Here is a 19,905-nt window from a genome sequence, read left to right as displayed (position 1 = left end):
GATCTACATCCAAGACTTCTGTTATTTTGCTTTCTGACAAGAGTCTCCAAAACCCTGTTTGCTTGTGCAAATCTTTGAATTCAATCAGCTCGATACCCTCTTGCCCTTATTGCTTCCGTCAAAAGCGGTAAAGGGGTGAGGAAAAGGCTTGGGAGTAGTCAGTTTAGCCATGATACAAACTTACTTAAACTTTTGTGAGAAAAAGTTTAATAAAAACTTCTGATACTGTAGTGTAATCCTAGCTGTATCAAACATGGGTGCTAAAAGAAGACACAGAAGTCTGGAAATTCATGAGCATGCTGTTAAGAAACACCAGGGATTTCTGGAAACATACTTTGTACCTTGATCCTCTGCAGAGTCACAGCACTTTGCTAGCCTTGATATAGCAAAAATTAGTGGACAAAGGATTGAGTTCCCCGGTCTCACAGACTTCCTGAAGCAGTGATAGACATCTCCATGAAGAAGCAGGCTAAGAGCTGGATAATACTGACAACAAAATTTTTACAAGGAGGAACAGGATACAATCCATTTCAGAGCCAAAACTCCAGAAAATATCCAGTTTGATTCCTCCTTAGCAAAGATGAGGACTGAAGCCAACTTTAGCCACATAAACCTCAAGGAATGCATTGAAAGCTATAATATTTGAAATAGACTGAAAAATTATCTTCAAGTGACTCAGCAGCCCTAGACTACTAGAATTATCTCAAATTATGGTTATACAAGACCTCAGCTGAGTTTACTTCTGAGCACTTAGCCAACAGACATTAACCAGAAATCAAAGATCTTCAGGTTTAATTAGCACATGCAGTTCAATATGCCAAGACACAGCACTCTCACTATGTGCTGCAGAATTACAGCCATGCACCTACACTCTTCCTGGAATAAACAGATAACACATACACGAGGCTTGAAGGAAAACAAATAAGTTAGATTAGAATTCATTGACATCTAGTATTTATGAAGGTTAAACGAATCAGAGGATTATCAGATCACGTATGATATTGAAATACTATAACAGTGCTTAAAACCAGACACTAAAACAGAAATAGAGGATCTGTTAGTATTTGCCCTACTAAGCTGCTTGCATGTTGCCTTTGGTTTAAAATGCATACTTAAGTTCAGCATCTTGCATCCTCCACACATGCTCTTCAGGCTCTAAGGAGTTTTAGATGACTTAGAGCTTCCTGGATAAGCTCCAACCTAAATTGTGAAAGCTGTTATAAAATGCCTTAAATTCCAGAATGAAGACAGAAGCTCGAACACTGTAAAGACATTCACATCAACTTCTTAGCTTCTTACAGGTAAGTGACAAAAAGAGTTCAGACAAAAAGGTCTAAGCAGAGCCAGAGTTAACATTCTCTTCAAACATCCTAGACAGGCCAGAGAAAAGCCAGTCTTGGCAGAGCAACAACAGTTCCTTTCTGCTTCGAGATGTGTTTTTACAAGGGATAAGATCTTTTGCTTTTGCAATGATATTTACTGGATAATTCTTTTCTAAATAAACATGAGGAGCAACTCAAGCACAAGATAATACTCAGAAGACCCAGAAAACAAACCAGAGGGGAAAGGACACAAAGTAGAACCTCACTGGCAAGCAGCAATTCTATTTCACTGAATAAAAAAACCAACTTGACATTTTAGGAAAGATATCCCCCGACACGCTTGGATAACAGCACTCATGGTAATTATGGAGTAACAAACAGCAACTCATGGGAGGGCATAATAATCCACACACTGTCCAAGGAACCTGAATGGCATGAGCTTACCCCAAACCCAAGTGGAACAGCTTAGAAACCTACAAACCAAGAAAAACTGTTTCAAGAATAAAGACCACAAGATGGTCTGTAGTGTTGGTTGTCATTCAGAACACAGTAAGAATCTCAAAGACAGGACAAAAGCTAAATTATTTTTTCCATTAATTAGGATTCATTTTTGAGATCTTTAGGAAGCATTCCCACTTTGAAACTCTTTATGAAGCCTGAGATTCTCCAGATCTTAACACAATGAATTCTATCCCCCAAGAGTAACCAAGTCTGGAGTGACTTGTAACAGTCACTCAGAGATCCTGGAGAAACTGAAATATTAAATGACCAACAGTTACAGTGGGCAGATACACCTTCTACCAGAGAACTGAAGGGTAAAAAAATGAACACCACGTTTTTTGATTCTCAGTAATTCTGGGATGGACTCTACAAGTGTACTACAGACAAGCCAAAGTAATCTTTGCACTTGCCAAGCAGAGAATGAAAAGGGAAAAAAAAAAGCCATAAGATTGTAACTGAAAATTATTAGTGAAGAGTCAAATCTTCAAGTCTCTTGCAGAAGAAAGTCCTGCTACAGTTCAATGACAGAGTCAATGAATACAGAAGTAACAGCTGATCTGTTTAAGAGAATGAACTTGGACTTTCAGATGTCTTTAACAATATCCTTAGTTCAATATTGTCTTTTAGCTTTAAGCTACCTACCACCTTCAACACTACAACAATTCAGAAGTTAGCAAAAATAACAAGGTTGAAAAATTTCACCAATGACACCGAATTATTGAGACCAGTTAAAAACTCACTGATGAACTGCAGGAAGACCCTGGAATACCACATACTCAAATGATAAAATAGCAGGAAATTGAATTGTGGGACTGTGGCAAGAGGCAGGGAGTTTACCAGGAAGTTTTCACTCTGGAACTGTTTACATGTGCACATGGACATCAGGAAGAGAGATCCACTGAGGGGCTGAGCTGCATCAGGCTCTGAAAATCCTGTGATGAAAACACAGCTAAGGGAATACTTAAATGAAATATCATTTGTTTGTTCTGCTCTTACTCTTCCCTGAACATCTGTTTCTGACTGCTACCAACAGTGGGCAGCTGGACTTGTGGTACAAATCAGTACAGCCATTCTAACACACTGAGGGCAGAAAGGGTGAGATGCCCCTGATTTTATTTACAAAATAACAAAACAGACCATATGTTTTGATAAAGATATTCAAGAAACAGCCCTTTAGTTATAAACAGTATTAAAAAAAAAAAAAAAGTAAATTACAGGGATGAGTAAGACTGGAAAATGTGAGAATGATGTTATGTCAAACCCATGGCACTTCTCCAGTTTGAATTATATACAGTTCAGGTCCTTCTAAAAAAAAAAAAACAAAAGAAAAAAAGCACATCACAGAAAATACAAAGGGGGAAGAGTAAGATAAGATAAAAGGTGGAATATATCTTTGCTGTGTCATGTTCTACAAAAGTCACAGATGACACAGAGTTTGTGATCTGATGACAGCTTTAAACTTTGTTACTCAAAAGGGCATTTTGTTTGTTTGAGGGGTTTTTTTTGGCACCTGTTTTACCCAAAAAACATTTTAGGTTATGAGTTCATTTAAATAAAAACAAAAAGTTGTGCTGATGGTGAGAAAGTAGCTGCAACGTTGTTTTATCTTAGAGTTACAAAAGCACCATAGATTAAATAGAATTAGACTTCTAACAGGGATGGGCACAATCTGCAGAGCTCTGGTTTAGTTTTGAACACTTTTACTTGCACAAATCTATAGAAAAAAAAACGGGAACAGCCCTTGGAGAGCACGCGTGCACAGCCCATGCTGAGGATGGATTGCTGCCTCCGGGCCGAGGTTACGCCTTTTCTGGAGCAGCAGGTGCCAGACAAAAACACTGTGCTGTAACTACCGCTCACCAGCGGGACCTTCAGCGCTAACTACTGCCGACGAAGAGGTCCGCAAATCGAAAACAACCCAAACATGTATCCAAACACCCACGGAGTCAAGGAGCAGAAAAGCCGGGGCGCTCCGAAGGCCCCGATTCGCGTGGGCACGATGCCCTTCCCGCACACCGGCCCCAGCCAGCCGCGGCAGTGAGAACGCCCCCGAGGGGCTCCCGCGCACCCACCGAACTTCACCGGCGTCCGCACGTCCACGGCGGCCTTGCTGTCCACGTCGTCCGCCACGATCGCCACCTGCCCCAGCGCCTCGTCGTGCTCCACCCGCACGGGCTCCCGCTGCCGCTCCCGCCCGCGGGGCGCGGGGCTCCCGCCGCTCACGGCCACGAGCACGCGGTCCGCGCCCGGCCAGCGCTGCGGGTCCAGCGGGCGGACGGTCACCTGGCACGGCAGCCGCACCCGCAGCCGGCCCCGCGGGCTCACGGGCAGCGCCCACTCCCGCGGCCCGGGCGGGCCGGGGCCGCTGCGCCCGCGGCGAGGGGGGACGGGCGGCGCCCACCGTCCGCCCGCCGCCCGCACGGCCAGAGCCGCCCAGTGCGGGGCGAGCGCCCTCATTGCGGCCGGTGGGGCAGGAGCGGCGGCGGGAACGCTCGGGACAGACGGGACGGACGGGACCGGGACGGAGCCGCTCCCCGGGCACGGCCCTGACCCCCGCCCGCTCACGTGACGCGGCCGCACGCGGGGAGCGGCCCCGGCGCGGACGGTAAACGGGCAATGGCCGCGCCGCGGGGGCTGCTGGGAGCTGTAGTTCTGCAGCGCGCGGGGGGAGCGGCGGCAGCGCCCGCGGGCCTATCGGCGAACGGGGAGGGCGGGGCATCGCTGAGAGTATGCTACGATTGGGCGACGGGAAAGGACACCAGAGCCAATCAGAAGCGGAGGCGGGCGGGATGCGGTGGCCCGGTTTCCATAGCGACGGGGACGCCGCTCGGGCCGTGGGGGCCCGGCGGGGACCCGGAGGAGGCTCCGGGGGACCGGAGCGGGGCCGGGATTGGGATCGGGGCCGGGAGAGGGAAAGCCGCCGCTCCGACGTTGAGGCGGGAAGCGAATCCAGCGGCGCCGCCTCAGCCCCGTTTGAGGAGTTCCTGAGCGCGACCCCCAGCGCGGGGTCCGTGTGCCGTGCGTGAGGACACGAGGTATCCCGGGCCGGGAGGGCCACGGTGCGGCGCGCTGGAAGAGACGCTGCCAAGAGCTGGTTCCCAGTGGGAGAGCCGTGGTGGTTTGTTTTCAGCCCTCTCGGCTCCCCGGCTCGGCAGCCTCTGCGCCGCGGGATTTGACAGTGGCGGGGAGCAGGCAGGATAAGAGCGGTGGGACCGCGGGAGGCGGCAGGGGCTCTGGGTGGCAGCCTGGCAGGGGGGCTACCTGTCCTAAAATATCCTCGGTCAGACGGTGAAGAAGTAGTTTGGCAGCTGTGCTGGAAAACCGGGTGTTCTTTTTTTTTCCCAAGGTGGTAGTGCGAAGATCCAGAATTGCTCTCTGTCAGTAAGTTTTGGTTAACGTATTATTTATTGTCACTGCTTTTTAGCAGTTCTAAAGCCAGGCAGATAAATATTTTCCTGAGCTCTGTACAGATAGGCCATGAGATAGGCCAATAGATAGATAGGCCAATTGTCCTTACAGGGTTCATAAACAAGTGGGGAATCATTTAATTCAGTTTTAAAGGACTTTTTTTGAGTTCATAGCCCCCATTATGATTGTGTAACAATTAAAAATAAATGAGGCAGGGCAAGTGTGCAACAGATGAGGTACAGTCAGGGACTGCATTCATGCCATAGATGTAGTTTATTGCCAGTAACAGAAGTCAAATATGCACAGCAAGCTCAATTGTCTTAGCAGCATTGCAACACAAGAAATAATGAAGTCTGGCCATGTTATTTAATTATTGCCTCCCTTTTGCACTCAATGCATTGTTTTTCTTCTTTTTCATAAATGATCATGCAAACAGGATTCTTGCTCATCAAATACTTCGATCTCATTAGCCTTATTTCCATTTCTATCACTGTCTGGCACTGGTTATTTATGAGCCTGAAATGACATCTCACTGTCCAAGAGAAAAGAAGATGACCCTGGCTTTTTGGTCCATTGGTAATTATAACCGTGGAAAGTTTAATAAAGATCCATATTCGTCAATAAAGCCCTTAAAGTTAAGTTAAAGTATTTCATTGGTTTACATTGTTCAATCTCAAAAAAGTCATTAGATGAAACACAAAAAGGGCCAGCCTGCCTTATGATAATTTAGTATAGAAAAATAGAATTCTAGAAAGTCAAAAATGAATCAAGAAATATCTTGCGACATATGGAGGGTGGAAGTTATTTTTTTCAGGTCTTCAGAAACAGTTGATTTTGAGGGAAAAAGAATAGTACAGAATTCTCACTCTTAAGACTAAGTGAATGTTAGGTAGTTCGTCAGGGAAACAGTTACAGACAAGGAGTCTGATGCAATGTGCAGGGATTCCACTAGATGCCAGCTCAGCAAATGACTTTGTAGTTCGACTGTTCCAAGGGAATTCTTGCTCTAGTTAGGTCGGGCTTAACCACTGCCCCCCTTTCTCCCTGGGCCAGTGCTGCTGTTCCTTATCCCTGGCTCCTGCCTCCCTTTAAACGATAGTGCTGCTTTGGCACGGCCCTCTCCTCCTCCAGGGCCTTGGCACTTGATTCTTCTCGTGTAGGCAGGGGTTTATCAGTACCCACAACCCACAATAAACTGCGCTCTGCATCATCTTTAACACTCTCAGGTTTTGTGTAGCTGAGAACTTTGTTCATGAGACCATTCCAAGACACTTCAGCTGTGTTTGTATTTCACTGTTGGTGTTGGGCTTTCTCATTAGATATGGTCTAAGCGTACTTATATGGTTAAAAATGCAGAGAAATCAGATAAAAAATATTTGCTGGGAAGAAGTTCTTTCTCCATACATATGAAACCTCATGTTTTTAGTGTTTTACTTATGTCATCTATATTTTTGCCACATTGATTCAGCTTAACTTTCATGCTTTTGTTTGGATCAGCTGGTATAGCACGTAGCACACTCCAACAGTACAACGAGAATTATTTTCATCTTCAATTTTCTGACTTGTCATTTGCAAGAAAAGAAAGCTATATCAAATTTACAAGTGAAGGTGTAATTAGAGCTCCACTTCGGAGGTACCTGCATGATTCCATGATTCCTTAGCAAGTTAGAATGCTTATTTGCCATTTTACCAGATATTAGTGCTGTTGTAAGTCAAAGAATATTCAATATTTCATGCAAAAGATAAAAAAGCCCTAGAAGTTATAAAGTGATATCAAATAGGTTTTGAGCCAAAGCATGATTAGAGGTGCTTTTAGATGAAGATGAGAGAGAGATTTCAAGGGAAGAGGAGTTAAATAGAAAGGATCTACGAGGGAGGCTGTAGAAGGAATACATTTTTCTAATTTTGTATTTGAAATTAATCATAGAATAATCACAGACTGCTGCAGGTACCCAGGGAGTGTAAACTTAGTCTGCCTGGTCAGGATTAAGTTTACCCATTTGCTATAATTGTGTTGAAGAAATAATGTGACTTTGCTTCCCAGGAAGATAGTGGTGTTTTTCTGAACTGTTTCCTTGATCCTTTTTAGTTCTCAAGGCATGCCTAGGGTTCAGTGGGTAGAGAAAGTGTGTTTTGTTTGTTTTTCCATCTGTACTTTAGCACTGCAAAGCACAGAGTAGTTCAGATTTCAGGAATTTTTTGTTTGTTGTGCTCCCAGAAACTTTCTGAGGAGATTAAGTTCCTCATGGAAGCCATGCAAAATGGGAAGTGGCAAATCTTACCATTCAGATTCTCCTCATCTTGGCCATACCTAATTAAAACTCCAGCAGATAAAGTCTGTGTGTGGCTCAGGGTGATTCCATCCCACATAGCAGAGACTTGAAAACAAGGGTAAACAGTGGAACTTTTCACAAAAATTAGGCAGTTCAGGTACACAGCGTGCTCTGACTTCCCCAGAGAGTTGTCTGTGAGCTTGTACAGTCTGATCAAACAATCCATTCTGATTTACATGTGTATTACAACGTCCTATTGTACATGATGTGACTTTAATTTAAATTACAATTTAATGTTGGCATGGCTTTATCATTTAAAGACACATCCCTTCATGCTGAAGTACAGGCTTTGCCCAGTTAAAACTGAAGATCTGCTGCTTTAACTTTTGGAAAGAAGCATTAGAAAATAAAATTTTAGGGGATGAAAAGAGGATCCCTGTGTGAATAAATCTATAGTATACTCCTATGTTAATAATATTATCTCTAGGTCTCATCTCTTCCCTTCTCCTTGAAGAGGATATGGTAGAACTGGAAAAATTTTGGAGAAGGATGATAAGGACATGGAAGGCAGAGAACGGCTATCATGCCAGTGACAGCAGGTAGATTGACTACTTCAGCCTAAATTGTCAAATAAAGATACAACATTAGAAATAAACCTAATGGCATAGAAAAGTTCTGATTATTCAGTGGCCAATCCAGTAGAAGAACTAGGAGCCATCAAGGAGCCATATTCAAAAGCAGCAAGAAGCACTGGTTACTCATGTCATGCAGAGGTAAAATCAAAATCTCCCCTCCGCTGGATTTTGCCAATAACTGAAAGTTTGCATGAGTTAAGGACAAAGGAGATGGGTTCAGGGAAGCATCACCACACCATGACTGGTGGATACTTCTGTCCCTCCCCAGGCATCCAGTGTTGGCTGGAATCTGTGGAGAGCCAGATCAGCTTCTGGTCTGATATCACTGTTCTTATGTTCCAACTGCATTACAAAATTTCTCTAACTAATGCGAAATGCTACGTCAATTGTCTTTCAGGGTAACTTTTATTTTTCAAGATTTATGTGCAAAAGGAGGTAGCATGAAGAGGTACATAAATATCCTGAGGTTTAGATTGGATATTAGCAAAAATTTCTTCACTGAAACTGGAACAGAATTCCCAGGGAAATAGTTGAGTCACCACCCCTGGAGGTATCCAAATTGTGTGCAAGTGTGGCACTTAAAGACGTGGTTTAATGATGGACTTGGCAGTGCAGGGTTAACAGCTGGACTGGATGATCTTAAGGATCTGTTCCAAACGAAATGATTCTATGCTTTTAATTCTACAAATGCAAGGGATTAAAATAAAGTTTAAAGGGGTTCATCTGTATATATTAATGTAATCAGTCACTTGAAATGTACTTCCCTCAACAGAGAGTTTTACAAATTTTGTGTCTTCTAAATTAGTCTGGTTCAGGCACTCCTACATGGAACTGCATCTCTTTATGCTCAGAATCAAATTTCACTACTTTTTGCACCTGTCACTCTGGAGTCAATGCAGCAAAGTGTCACCTACCTGGATTCTGCAGTGAGTTGTGTGTGGACATTGCTGTTTGCTTAAGGAAAGATGCTGAAATTAGCTTGGGGAATCTGAGTTCACACTTTGATTATTGCTGTCCTGAAGCTCTTTCACAAGACAATTCTCAGCCTGATTTGACCCAGGTTCCAAAACAGACTTGTAATTCCCATTCTCTGCAATTCTGTGTCTTGGATCAAGGTTGTGATATTATTTGCAGTTCTGCAGTTTGAAAACATCCATATTTGTTGAACTATTCTGTAAAGTTAGAAATCACACCAGTTTTCATTTCTATTTCCACTAGACAGTTTATTTATCAAATGCTGCAAATGTGCACCTTTTCCACTTTGCTTTTTGAACTTTATAAATCAGATTTTGTATAAGCTGAATTTTAAATTTAATTATGCAGCTGGTAATGGAGGAATGCTAAACTTATTTTAATGTCCTGTAAACATACATATGTTTTGTTACAGTCTGTCCCCTCTTACAACAGAGTGGAGACAAGGGCTTGTCACGCTAGCTAAGGCTGTCTAATGGTTTTCTCTGTCTCATCTATTTATAGTTGTGTCAATATAATATTATAAACTTTCCAGATTCAGAAGATTTTTTTTTTGTTGTTCTCTCCCTACCCAGCAAACTGGAGTCTTGGTGAGGACCCTTTTGTACTCTCCTGTGCTCTGCAAGGAAATGTATTTTTAACTGGTGTCAACTGTGTGTTTCACATACAAATATTGACAAAAGTGCCTACACCCATAAAACTCTCAGATTCTGGCATTGTTCTGCTTGGAGTTTCTGCCACAGTGCTTTTCCCTCTGTCAAAATTCTTCCAATATGTTCAGAGGAACAAATAAAGCAGCAGCAGCCATAAATATAAGATGCATATGCTAAAATATTCAACAGTTCTTTATAGATGAAAATAGCTCTCTGTTTATAAATGTATATAGATGTTTATGTACAGTAATCAGAGTTTATTTCTTGGCCTCTATGATGTTTACAGTTATTTCACAATGTTTTGGCTCCTCCTGGAGGGATCATGGAATTGCTATTTTTCCATAAGCAAATACAGACACTGAAATCTCTCTAAAAGTCAAAATGTCCCTGAAGGAATTCCAAACAGCACTGAAGAAAGTCATAAACTTCTCAGTTTAAGTTTCATTACCTTTATAGACAAGTACCTTTTCAAAAGGTGAATGCAAACAACACAACATATTTGTATCCATTTTCCCACTACAGTTATAAAAAGAAATTATGTTTTTCTTAACTGTTAACTTTCTGGTTGTGGAATGCAAAATTGCTTCAGCTGTTTCATTGGAGAAATATGGTATATACTACTGAAATAATCTCAATTTTTTTTCTTCATTTCATTAGAGTTTTAATTTTGATTTATAATAAAAAGCTCTCTTTTAAAAAGGAGAAAGGTCTCTCATGTGTTATGTGAAAGGCTGAATGATGTCAAGACTGAATAATTTGGAGTGAGTTCTGCATCTTTAGCAGCTGATATGGGTTTTATAATGATTTTGTCCCACAGCACAATACAATGTTCTCTGCATAATAATGATCCTGCATAATAATTAGCCTAGAAAGACCTACTGTTGTGGGGTGAACATTTGCAGAAGTTGTCCGTCTTTCTCCCAAAGTTTGAACTAAAATGCTGTGATACCAATTTGTCCATTCCTGTCACCTGCAGAAAACTTCAGTGAACTTGTGAAGGAATTGTTGAATTCCTCCATCTACGCTCCATCTCTACCTGGCATTATGCTTTGCTCTACAAATGCTCTGTGCCCCCATCTCACTGTGTCATGGCAACATTTCTGAGTGCCTCAGAAGTCTGTCTTTCCCTCTCTTCCCTCTGCAAGACGCTTGTAGCCTCTCTTTGGTCATCCCATATCTCTCAGATCTTGCTTCTAAAATGTTTTGTCTTCCTTCATGCTGCTCCATGCAAAAGGTTGGTATTTTAAACCCCTCTGAATATACAAAACTCTATACTGTTGTGCCAGAGATGGGTTTGTCAGCTATTAATTGGCATTTGATATAGTGATGAGTACCAAACTGATAGACATCACTGCCTTATCAGGGTACCAGGAGCATTGTATCCCCTTGTATTTCACATCCCATTTCCCTCTTCCATCTCAGCATTTTCACACACCCCAGAGAGTTCTGATGACAAATGCCTGGGAACATAATTCTCAAGTGCTGGACTTGAGTGTTTACACAAAATGTAAACACAAAGTGAAGTTGCATGAAATTGTAGTAATTTTATGGTATTAGGTCTCATCTTGCTCAGAAGCAATTAGCAAACGTCTTTGATCTAACTGTTCCTAGCGCAAGTCTCTTAGAAATTTCTTTTCCTAAATCAGAGCTATGAACATGGGATTTTCTCAAATATAAATGTAGAGAAATTATCTTTTCCAATAACCCTACTTGTTCCAGCATTCTTTTTCTCTCTCTGTGTATTTATTAAAAGACTGTGTTATCTAATTTGAAAAAGAGCTTTTTCAGGACAAAGCTTATACCAAACTATGGTTTTGAAATTTGACTTTTAGCTTCTTTTAAAGTTCCTTCTTTTGGGTAAGAAAAAAAGATATTCCCACACTTACTAGGAATCAAAATACAGCTTAAATCCTGTGAGTTTTATTATTACTCTTGAATTAGCTCACTTGGATATTTTTCAGGGTCATATTATTTTAACAGAGGTCACATATTGAAAATGTAACCTGGTACATAACTGAAATGTTAGTACTGCATAGGAGCTCTGACATTAGGAGGTCTCAAAATAATTACTTTTTCCAGTATTTTTCTGTCTCCTATTCTCAGATTTTATATCCTGTTTTCCCATTTTGTATGGTTTCAGGGTTTATTTGATGAGTTTGGTTTTTGTGTTTAAGTATGGCCATGAAATGACTTATAGACATGAATAACTTTGACAATATTACTCACACAAGTTAGAGCAGTTCTTGTCCTGAAGATCTCTGTGTTCTGTGAAGTGGTTCCTTTTCGATGTAATTACTCCCTACCAGGTCAAGGGACACTGAAGATTGGGCTTGTATTGAGTGGAGAAAAGGGGAAACACATTCCTGAGTTAGTTTTATGGAAAACACGAAGTTCATAGCACTTGGAGATTTTCTGTATAAAGACCAACCTGAAGGCAATGGCTGGACGGCCCCGTAGAACAGATTTTCAAACTCGGCTGGTCAAAGCCCTAAGCAAGTCAATGTAGTTGTGAAGTTAGCCCTGCTTTGAGCAGGAGATTGGACTAGATGACCCCGGAGGCCTCTTCCAGCCTAAACCTGTTAATCAGAGTGTGTTCTTTAAAAAATATTGGTTTGCATGTTGTCTAACATTTTATGTGATGGTAGCATAGCCAACTATTAGAGGATTTAAAAAATGCTCAAGAGAATGACAGATAGTGCAGCCTCTTATAAGTCTTTCATGAAGTTGTAACTGGAGGCTTACCCAAGTTGCTCACATTGTGACTTGTGTTGTTTGAATGTGGGTCTCACACCTTGATGTGTTTTTTTCACTACACATTTATCTTGCACAGTCATGTATATCCCTGAATCTAATTAACTGTATGTTGGTATTTTTGTTACTTCCTAGAGCTTAAAACAATGAGTCAAGCTGGTGAAGAAAGTTCCAGTGCAACTGAGAATGAGCAACAATTGACTCCAACAATTTATAGCCGAGACGAAGGATCCACTGACGTAACAGCAAGTCCTGCATTTCAGTGTTTAGATGAGGTACCACGTGCCCCAGCTTTCTCTGTCTGTAACAGTGCATACTGGGTCCAAATGTATTAATCTGAAGTGTATATTTTGTTGTTAACAATTGAAGGTTATTAGCATAGACTATCTACAGCTTCCTCACATCTTCTCTGATTTTTTTCTAAGTGGTAAAAAAATTTTGTGAAGCACTAACATTCATAAGGCATATTCTTGTCAGGGATGCTGTGCTTAATAGATAAGCATGTTATTTTTTCCAGTGGTCAAGGCCTTAAAGAAACTGAGAATAGAAATGTCTTGGTTCGGGTCTTGTAGTATTCTAACTATAGAGGTAATTGCATCATGATTTCTAGAAAGGCTTCATAGCTGCTGGAAAAATCTCAGGTAAGTGCCTCCTGAGGCACAAGTAACTGATGATAATAGAAGAAACTTTTTGGAACTCAGTTTCTTTTGTAGGATTTTCTGTGTTAAGGAAATTTTCAGAATAATAGAATTATTTTAGAAATTAAGATATCAAATACATATGAAATAAAATCCTTAGAAGTGTAATGCCAGAGGCGTCATTAAGAGATATCTAATCCAAAATTTACACTGAAGTAGATTCTCTGCAGAGAGTTGTCTAATTTGTTCTTTAAACGTTTAATTGATGGAGATGGCTCTTTGTGTATCCTTTTTCAGCATTTCACCATTGCCAGAGTTTTAAAAAATAAAGATGTGTTCCCTAAATCCCAGTTTAAATTTCCTTTGGAGTGAATAATGCAGCTTTCTTCTTTCTTTCCCACAGTGACAATGGAGAGCAGTCAATTTCTACCTTCTTTATAGTAAAAAACTACATCTCTCTTGTATCCTTAGCAGGATTTATTCTCAAAGTTCTTACTTAAAGTTGCTTTACCTTGGGCTCTTTCCAACTTGGATCTGTCAGATCAATTTGCTAGCCCAGCTCGCTCTTAATGCCTAGGACCCAAGATCGGCAGAAAGGAAGGGCTGAGAATTTGTAGTGAAGGGGAAAATAGGACTGGCCTTTCCTATCCTGCCATCAGATCATACTGAACATAACATGAGGCTGCACAGTCTGTCTCTCCCTAATCCCTTGTGCATTTGAGAGGCAGAGAGATCTTTGCTTTCAGCCCAGTGCCAGTAAATGGTGAGCCCACAGCTTCCAGCAATTTGGCTTCCAGTGTTGTTGCAGCACAACCTCCCTTTCTTCTCAGTCCAAGGCAGTTGCAAAAGTCCAGGACAGCTCAACACTCAAGAGAGTTGACCTCTCACCTCACAGAAATCCTCGTGTCTACTGAAAGTATGGAAATTGCACTTTGGGGAGTACTTAATTCTCCAGCTACTCCCATAATTTTTCTATAGATTTTCAGTTGTGGTTGAAGTTTTGTGACATTGAGAAGAAGCATGTGCCTAATATAAAATATCTTTACCTGCCCCTCCCTCCACCCTACCCCTGGTCCCTTCTAAAGTGTATTCTACCTTTGTGCTTTGTTTTCTTCATTTTTAGTCATGGTGAAAAGTTATTTTTCTATAGTTATTCTATAAAATTATTAGACTGTTTGGCCCATTTTTTTCTCCCCAAAAAAATCTTTCCGAAGAGGTTATTCTGCATATCAAATTTAAGGGTAACTTGTTAAGCTCTGATAACATTGTAAAGCCATTAATGGGAAATATGGGGTAACCTTAGTATTAGATGTTCGAACTCAGGAAAAAAATATGCTGTGGAAAAATAAAGTACACAATTTGCATAATATTTCATAAATGAGGTCTTTCAGTAATTTTATCCATTTTTAAAAGGGAACTATGACTCATTTATTTGTATTACCCTAATTTTTAACAGTTCATACTTGTGCTTTACGGGTGAGTTTGGCTTTTCATCACTTATTCACATTTCTTCTCCTCCACTGATGTGTTTGTTTTCCTTTGTTGAACTGTATACGTAATTCAGGGATAAATATATTACTTTGGTCACCATAGAGGTTGTTGCATTGACTCTGGCTTCAACTTCTTGGAAGAGCTTTCAGAATTTTTCCACAGAAGAAGAATTGTATCATATTGTCTCAGTTTTACTGACTAGTCATTTCTGCCTGCAGAGCAGAATATACTTATCAGAAGGGACACCTTTTTGTCATCGGAAGATTTATTTGAGAACACTCTTCCAGTTAAGCCAGTCTTGTTTTTATTATGTAAACAGCAGATATTCAAACACATAAAGAGCAAGAAGTCAAACCTGCACACTCTCTCTCCTGCATTTTTAATAACACATAGTAACATTTTTTAGCCTGGCAGGTTAAGTAATAATATTAAAAACAACAGAGGTTTGAACAAAAGCCACTCAGTTCATTATGACTTGCTTCTTTTTCACCAAGTGTTGCTTCTTTTCACCAAGTGTTTTTCTTTATCACCAAGTTGACGTCACCCTATTCTGTTAGTTAGAGGACTGCCATACATTTACAAAATGGACTTTCCACTTCTTTGAGCCTCTGTTGTTATGTCCTTGAAATAAAGACATTTGCTTTAACACTTGATTAACTGAATTTTTTGACTTGTGAATCTTTCCTTGTATCCTGTTTTCTTCCAGTGTTAGAATTAAATCAATCTGCATCATGTTAAGAACTGTCATGGAACAGTACATAGTCTACTACCTGTGTGATGAAAGTAATGTATTACTTGGATAAATGCTACCTTAAGATGCAATCAATTATGCTCTTTTCATTTTTATTTTAATGCATTATAGACCTTCTAAAAGGCAGCAAAAAAAGGTGATTTTTTTTCATGTACATTATCTAAATTTCAAGAGCCATTAATTTTATTAAATGAATATTTTACTAGCAGTTAGCTTCAGCAAAACAGTCTGAATTTATTCTCATCCTTTGCCTGCAAATTTATGATTTTTTTGCAAGAGATGGTAATATAATACATTTAACATCTTCCTTTGTCCATATTTCATCATTTTTACAATATTGCTGTTACTAATAAAGCAGCAGATAAACTGAAATTTTCACTTGAGTAGAAGCAACAGAACATGACACAAAATTTTATTAAATGCTCAAAATTACAAGATCAGGCAGAATGAAAATAAAAAAGACTAATTAACAAATTACTTCCTGCCCATTCTCCTAATTTTTGTCCCTGTAATTTTTGCCCTTCCTGTACTGCATAGTAACATTTTTTTCACTCTGGACACTCAAGTTATGCTTTCCTTTCCTCTACCTGATCCAGTTTTAATGGGAACATGAATAAATAAAATATCTGTTGTAATAATGATACTGTTGATGTTTAGTTTGTAGTCCGTTACAGTCTTCAAATTCTCCTCTGTTGCTTAATTTTTGTTTTGTTACCCAGACTACAATCCAACACACACAAAAAAAAAACCCCTTACTGTACACATCTTGCCAATTTGACAATGAATCATAGACAGCTACGCTCCAGGAACAGTTTTCCATCCACTTGGTTTTGCAAAATTTCTAAGATTTAATAAATCTTAAGAATTGATGGCAAAATCTACTGGTTCATCTTTTTGATTCAAAAGATGGAAAAACTAGTACTCTACAGGTTCTTTCAGTTAGAAGGAGAAATTAAGTATAGTATACCTTAATTCTGTTTAGTTAATTCTGATTATTTATGTTAGGTACAATCTCTTTTTTTCTGGGAAACCAAACCAACCCAACCAGCCAACTAACAAACAAAACGGAGGAAATCAAATGATGGGTCTCTTCTCCCAGTTTGAGGTCTTTTTACCCAAGGTGATGTCTCATGCTTTTTCTTTCTCTTCCTTTTGTTGGTATCTTCTTGGACTAGAAAGACAGTTCAGTCAAATGTACACCTCCATTTTTAAAACCATACCAGAAAAGAGAGTCTGCAACATTTATCTTGCATGTCTTTGCAGTGGATGCTCTGAAGCAGCTGTTAATTCTGTTAAATAGCATACTTGTGAATGGAAGGTGCTTTCCTATTCACCAGATTCAGTGAGTGGGTACCTGTTTGGAAGAATCACAGTCATCCCTTTCTGCTACTGAACATCATCCCTTTATGTGCTAAATCTAAACCTGCAGAAGAATAAACTCCTTTGGGAGATTTTCCTGATTGCTCTATTGCAAACTCTTGTACTCTGTATCCTATAAAGATAAAATGACCAGTGCCCCCTGTCTGATTCCAGCAGCAAATATTTAATTTGTGCCGCTTTTTTGATGGAAATTGTCACTATCATGCTACATTTCTGTTTGCTGATGTCCAAGTGTCCGATTGCCATCATCCATCAGGGAGCAGAAAGAACCTTTCATGAATATTTTTCGTTGCTATTTTGAAACTTTGGAGTGCTTCTGAGATTAATGGACTTACTACCCCTGACTGCCAAAAGTGGTTGAACTGCTAAATAAAGATGTTAACCAAAATCCTGATTCTACTGGAAACATAGAGCAAAATCTCCACGTCTACCAATAAATCAATAGTATCAGGACAAAGGCTTGTTTTGTTGCTGCTTATCTGACACTGATTCGTGTCGATCCTGTAGCTGGAAAAGCCATTTAAAGTTGTAGAATGGTACATATATTCAGTGTTTGGATGTGGTTTAAGGGGAGAAAGATACCTCTCATTTTTTTCTTTTTTCTTACCTGTGCTGCAGGAAAGAAGAGAAAGTTACGTAAAGGTTGGCTACAGCTTTCAAATATAAATGCTAAGAGTCAATATTTCATATATTTCTTTAGTGGCATAATGACATCCAACAGCCCCACTTAAGAAAATACATTATTTTCTGATTTTTTTTTTTTTGCTAACAAACTAGTTTTTAATCCTCTCCTAACTTAGATTAAATGGTAGGTGTAAACAACTGTCCTGTTTAAAAAAAGTCCATACATCTTTAATCCTAGAAAAGCTACCTCGGGAGATTGGGATATAATTATTTTATTTTTTAACATGAGCACCAATTTAATTTCTGTTCCCCTGTACTTTTTGCTATTGTAAAGTATGATCATCAGCATATTTTTGCATAGTAACCATAGCAGTGGATAATTTGTTTCAGTACTCTCCAAACATGTATGTGCTCTATCAAAGATGTAAAAATCTTAACACAGCTGTTGAATGCAAACAACATTTTCAGACTTAAGCTGATCCTGGCACACTCCACATTAAGTGCTTCAAAGGCTCCTGGCACAACAAAAAAACCTATAAATATGTTGGCACAGACAGCTAAGACAGATGTTGTCTCTGCCTCCACCCACAGGAATCTGACTGCTAATTAAATAAACCTTTTTTAACTTTGTTGATATGGTCACTTGGGAAGTCAGTTAGGGATCGTAATGTGTCTGTAAGCTAAAGTGTGGGTTTTTGCAACAGCTTCCAGCAAGTAAGCAATAGTTTACATAGTGGATGTTAAAGCGATTGGTGGTTGTGATAGGAAAGCTGATTGTTCTAAAAAAATCTGTGGAGCAGTGAGTTGAGTTACAGGTTCCTTCAAACAGCAGGAATGAGAACAGAGCTAGTGTAATGTGCTCTTTCTACTGAGAAGTTCTTTTCACCACTTGCAGCTGACATTGTGTGGGAGCAAGGCCAGGAGGCTGTTGGATGTGTTCAAACTATCACAAAGCTGGTGATGTTTCTCCTCATTTCTGAAAAGCCTGTTGGAAAGCATTTATGATGTCTTGTTTCTTCTATGCTGTTATAAAGTCAAGTGCAGATTTCATGCCACACAGAGGAACCACAGCTCCCTAAAGCTGTGAGAGTAGGAGAAGGAATAACCTTTGACAGTAACATCTTCTTGCATTTTAGTCTTTTCTCAATCTTTTCTGATACTTTTGGGACTTGACAAGACAAGCATATTGCTATGTTGTTTTCCAAAGCTATCTCCCTCTTCATGCTTTCTCATCCAAAATACATATATGAGACAGGGCAATCTTGTACTAAAATTGAGTCGAGACTGTGTATGTCAGCACAGGCACGTGATGAGGAAGCCAGAGCAATGTTAACCAACCATACATTCAATAAAAATGCCCCGTGGTGGAGAATCATCTGTTACACAGATGAGGTTACTTTAAATGTTAAAGAGGGATTTTCTGATTTACTTACTCAAAACCACCTGTGTCCAAATACTCCTAAATCAACAATCTAAAGTTCTGCATGGGGAAGAATCCTTTTATTTGGGTTTAGCATATGGAGGTTGAACTGCAGAGTGAAGCAGAGGGGGTTTTGTACTCTGCCTGAAGAAAGGCATGACAATTTCTGTTTCTCGAAGTGAATCCTACTTCTTGATAAAAATCATTAACTCTATGTAATTGCTTAACTGTGTGTAAAGCCTGCAATTATTTTCTACTGTATAATTCTAAATGAAGGCATACTATTCCTGTAGAAATGTAATCTTAATTAAACTTACAGTTTGTCTTGATTGTTTGAATATAATTAAGTATTTGGGGATATTTTTTCCAGTTACTAGTTTCTAACTAGGTTCTTCTTTTACTAAGATCAGAAAAATCTGATGACCAAGACTTGAAAAACAATGTTGATTCATACCCTGTTCTCATGACTTGTGTGAGGCTTGGACTTGACACATCCTCTTAAAACATTGTTTTCTGTTTCTGGTTACCATTGAGGGTGACAGCCAAATTAACTTCTGGCAGAAGAATTGTAACTCCATAGAAGTTTAATTAAAGCTGTGAATGAAAGAGATCAGCTTAGTAAGTGAAATGTTTGTGTTTAGTAGGGCCTGTGGATGGTATTGCCCAGTCATTTTTCTCTGAAACTTATGTGAATGTCTTCAGGCCCATATGTACCATTTTCTCTTATTTCCTGAACAAAAAGGAACACAGAACAATTTTTATATATATATACATATATATTTTTAGGTCCTCTTTCTTTGAAGGCCAGTATTTATTTTCTCATCTTTTTTTTTTCTATGAAAACACAAAGTCAATCCTTCCTATTTTGATTTTTCTACAACATGTAAGTCATAGAAGCTAAGTAAATTTGGCATTTGTTTCTTTTGTTTGGTTTTGGTTTAATTTATAAACAGGGATGTAGGTATAGATTGAGGACCATCTTAATTTGTTTTCCAAATAATCAATAAAAGCAAGTTTGTTTTCCTCCAATTCATCAAGCTATCTGTTCTCAGCTCTGAGTTTGACTACAGTCTTTCCCAATGAACA

At 39.7% G+C, this 19,905-nt stretch overlaps 2 protein-coding genes across 2 annotated transcripts in view; one reads left to right on the top strand and one right to left on the bottom strand.

Moving 5' to 3' along the window:
* Positions 1-4,395, bottom strand: part of FAM185A (family with sequence similarity 185 member A) — a 38,334-nt gene extending 33,939 nt beyond the window's left edge. The window contains exon 1 of the mRNA XM_050323528.1: positions 3,896-4,395. Within this exon, the coding sequence (XP_050179485.1) occupies positions 3,896-4,280 (385 nt within the window). The 5' untranslated portion in view covers positions 4,281-4,395. The remainder of the gene's footprint in view (positions 1-3,895) is intronic.
* A 369-nt stretch (positions 4,396-4,764) lies between these two features.
* The window catches only part of CCDC146 (coiled-coil domain containing 146), a 69,117-nt gene continuing 53,976 nt past the window's right edge, over positions 4,765-19,905 (top strand). The window contains 2 exon segments of the mRNA XM_050323529.1: positions 4,765-4,858; positions 12,651-12,790. Of these exon segments, the coding sequence (XP_050179486.1) occupies positions 12,662-12,790 (129 nt within the window). The 5' untranslated portion in view covers positions 4,765-4,858; positions 12,651-12,661.

Source organism: Myiozetetes cayanensis, unplaced genomic scaffold (assembly GCF_022539395.1).
Source record: "Myiozetetes cayanensis isolate MyiCay16 unplaced genomic scaffold, myiCay2020 scf3, whole genome shotgun sequence".
Taxonomy (NCBI): domain Eukaryota; kingdom Metazoa; phylum Chordata; class Aves; order Passeriformes; family Tyrannidae; genus Myiozetetes; species Myiozetetes cayanensis.
The sequence above is the reverse complement of the archived record's forward strand: the minus strand, read 5'-3'. Positions and strand labels throughout refer to the sequence as shown.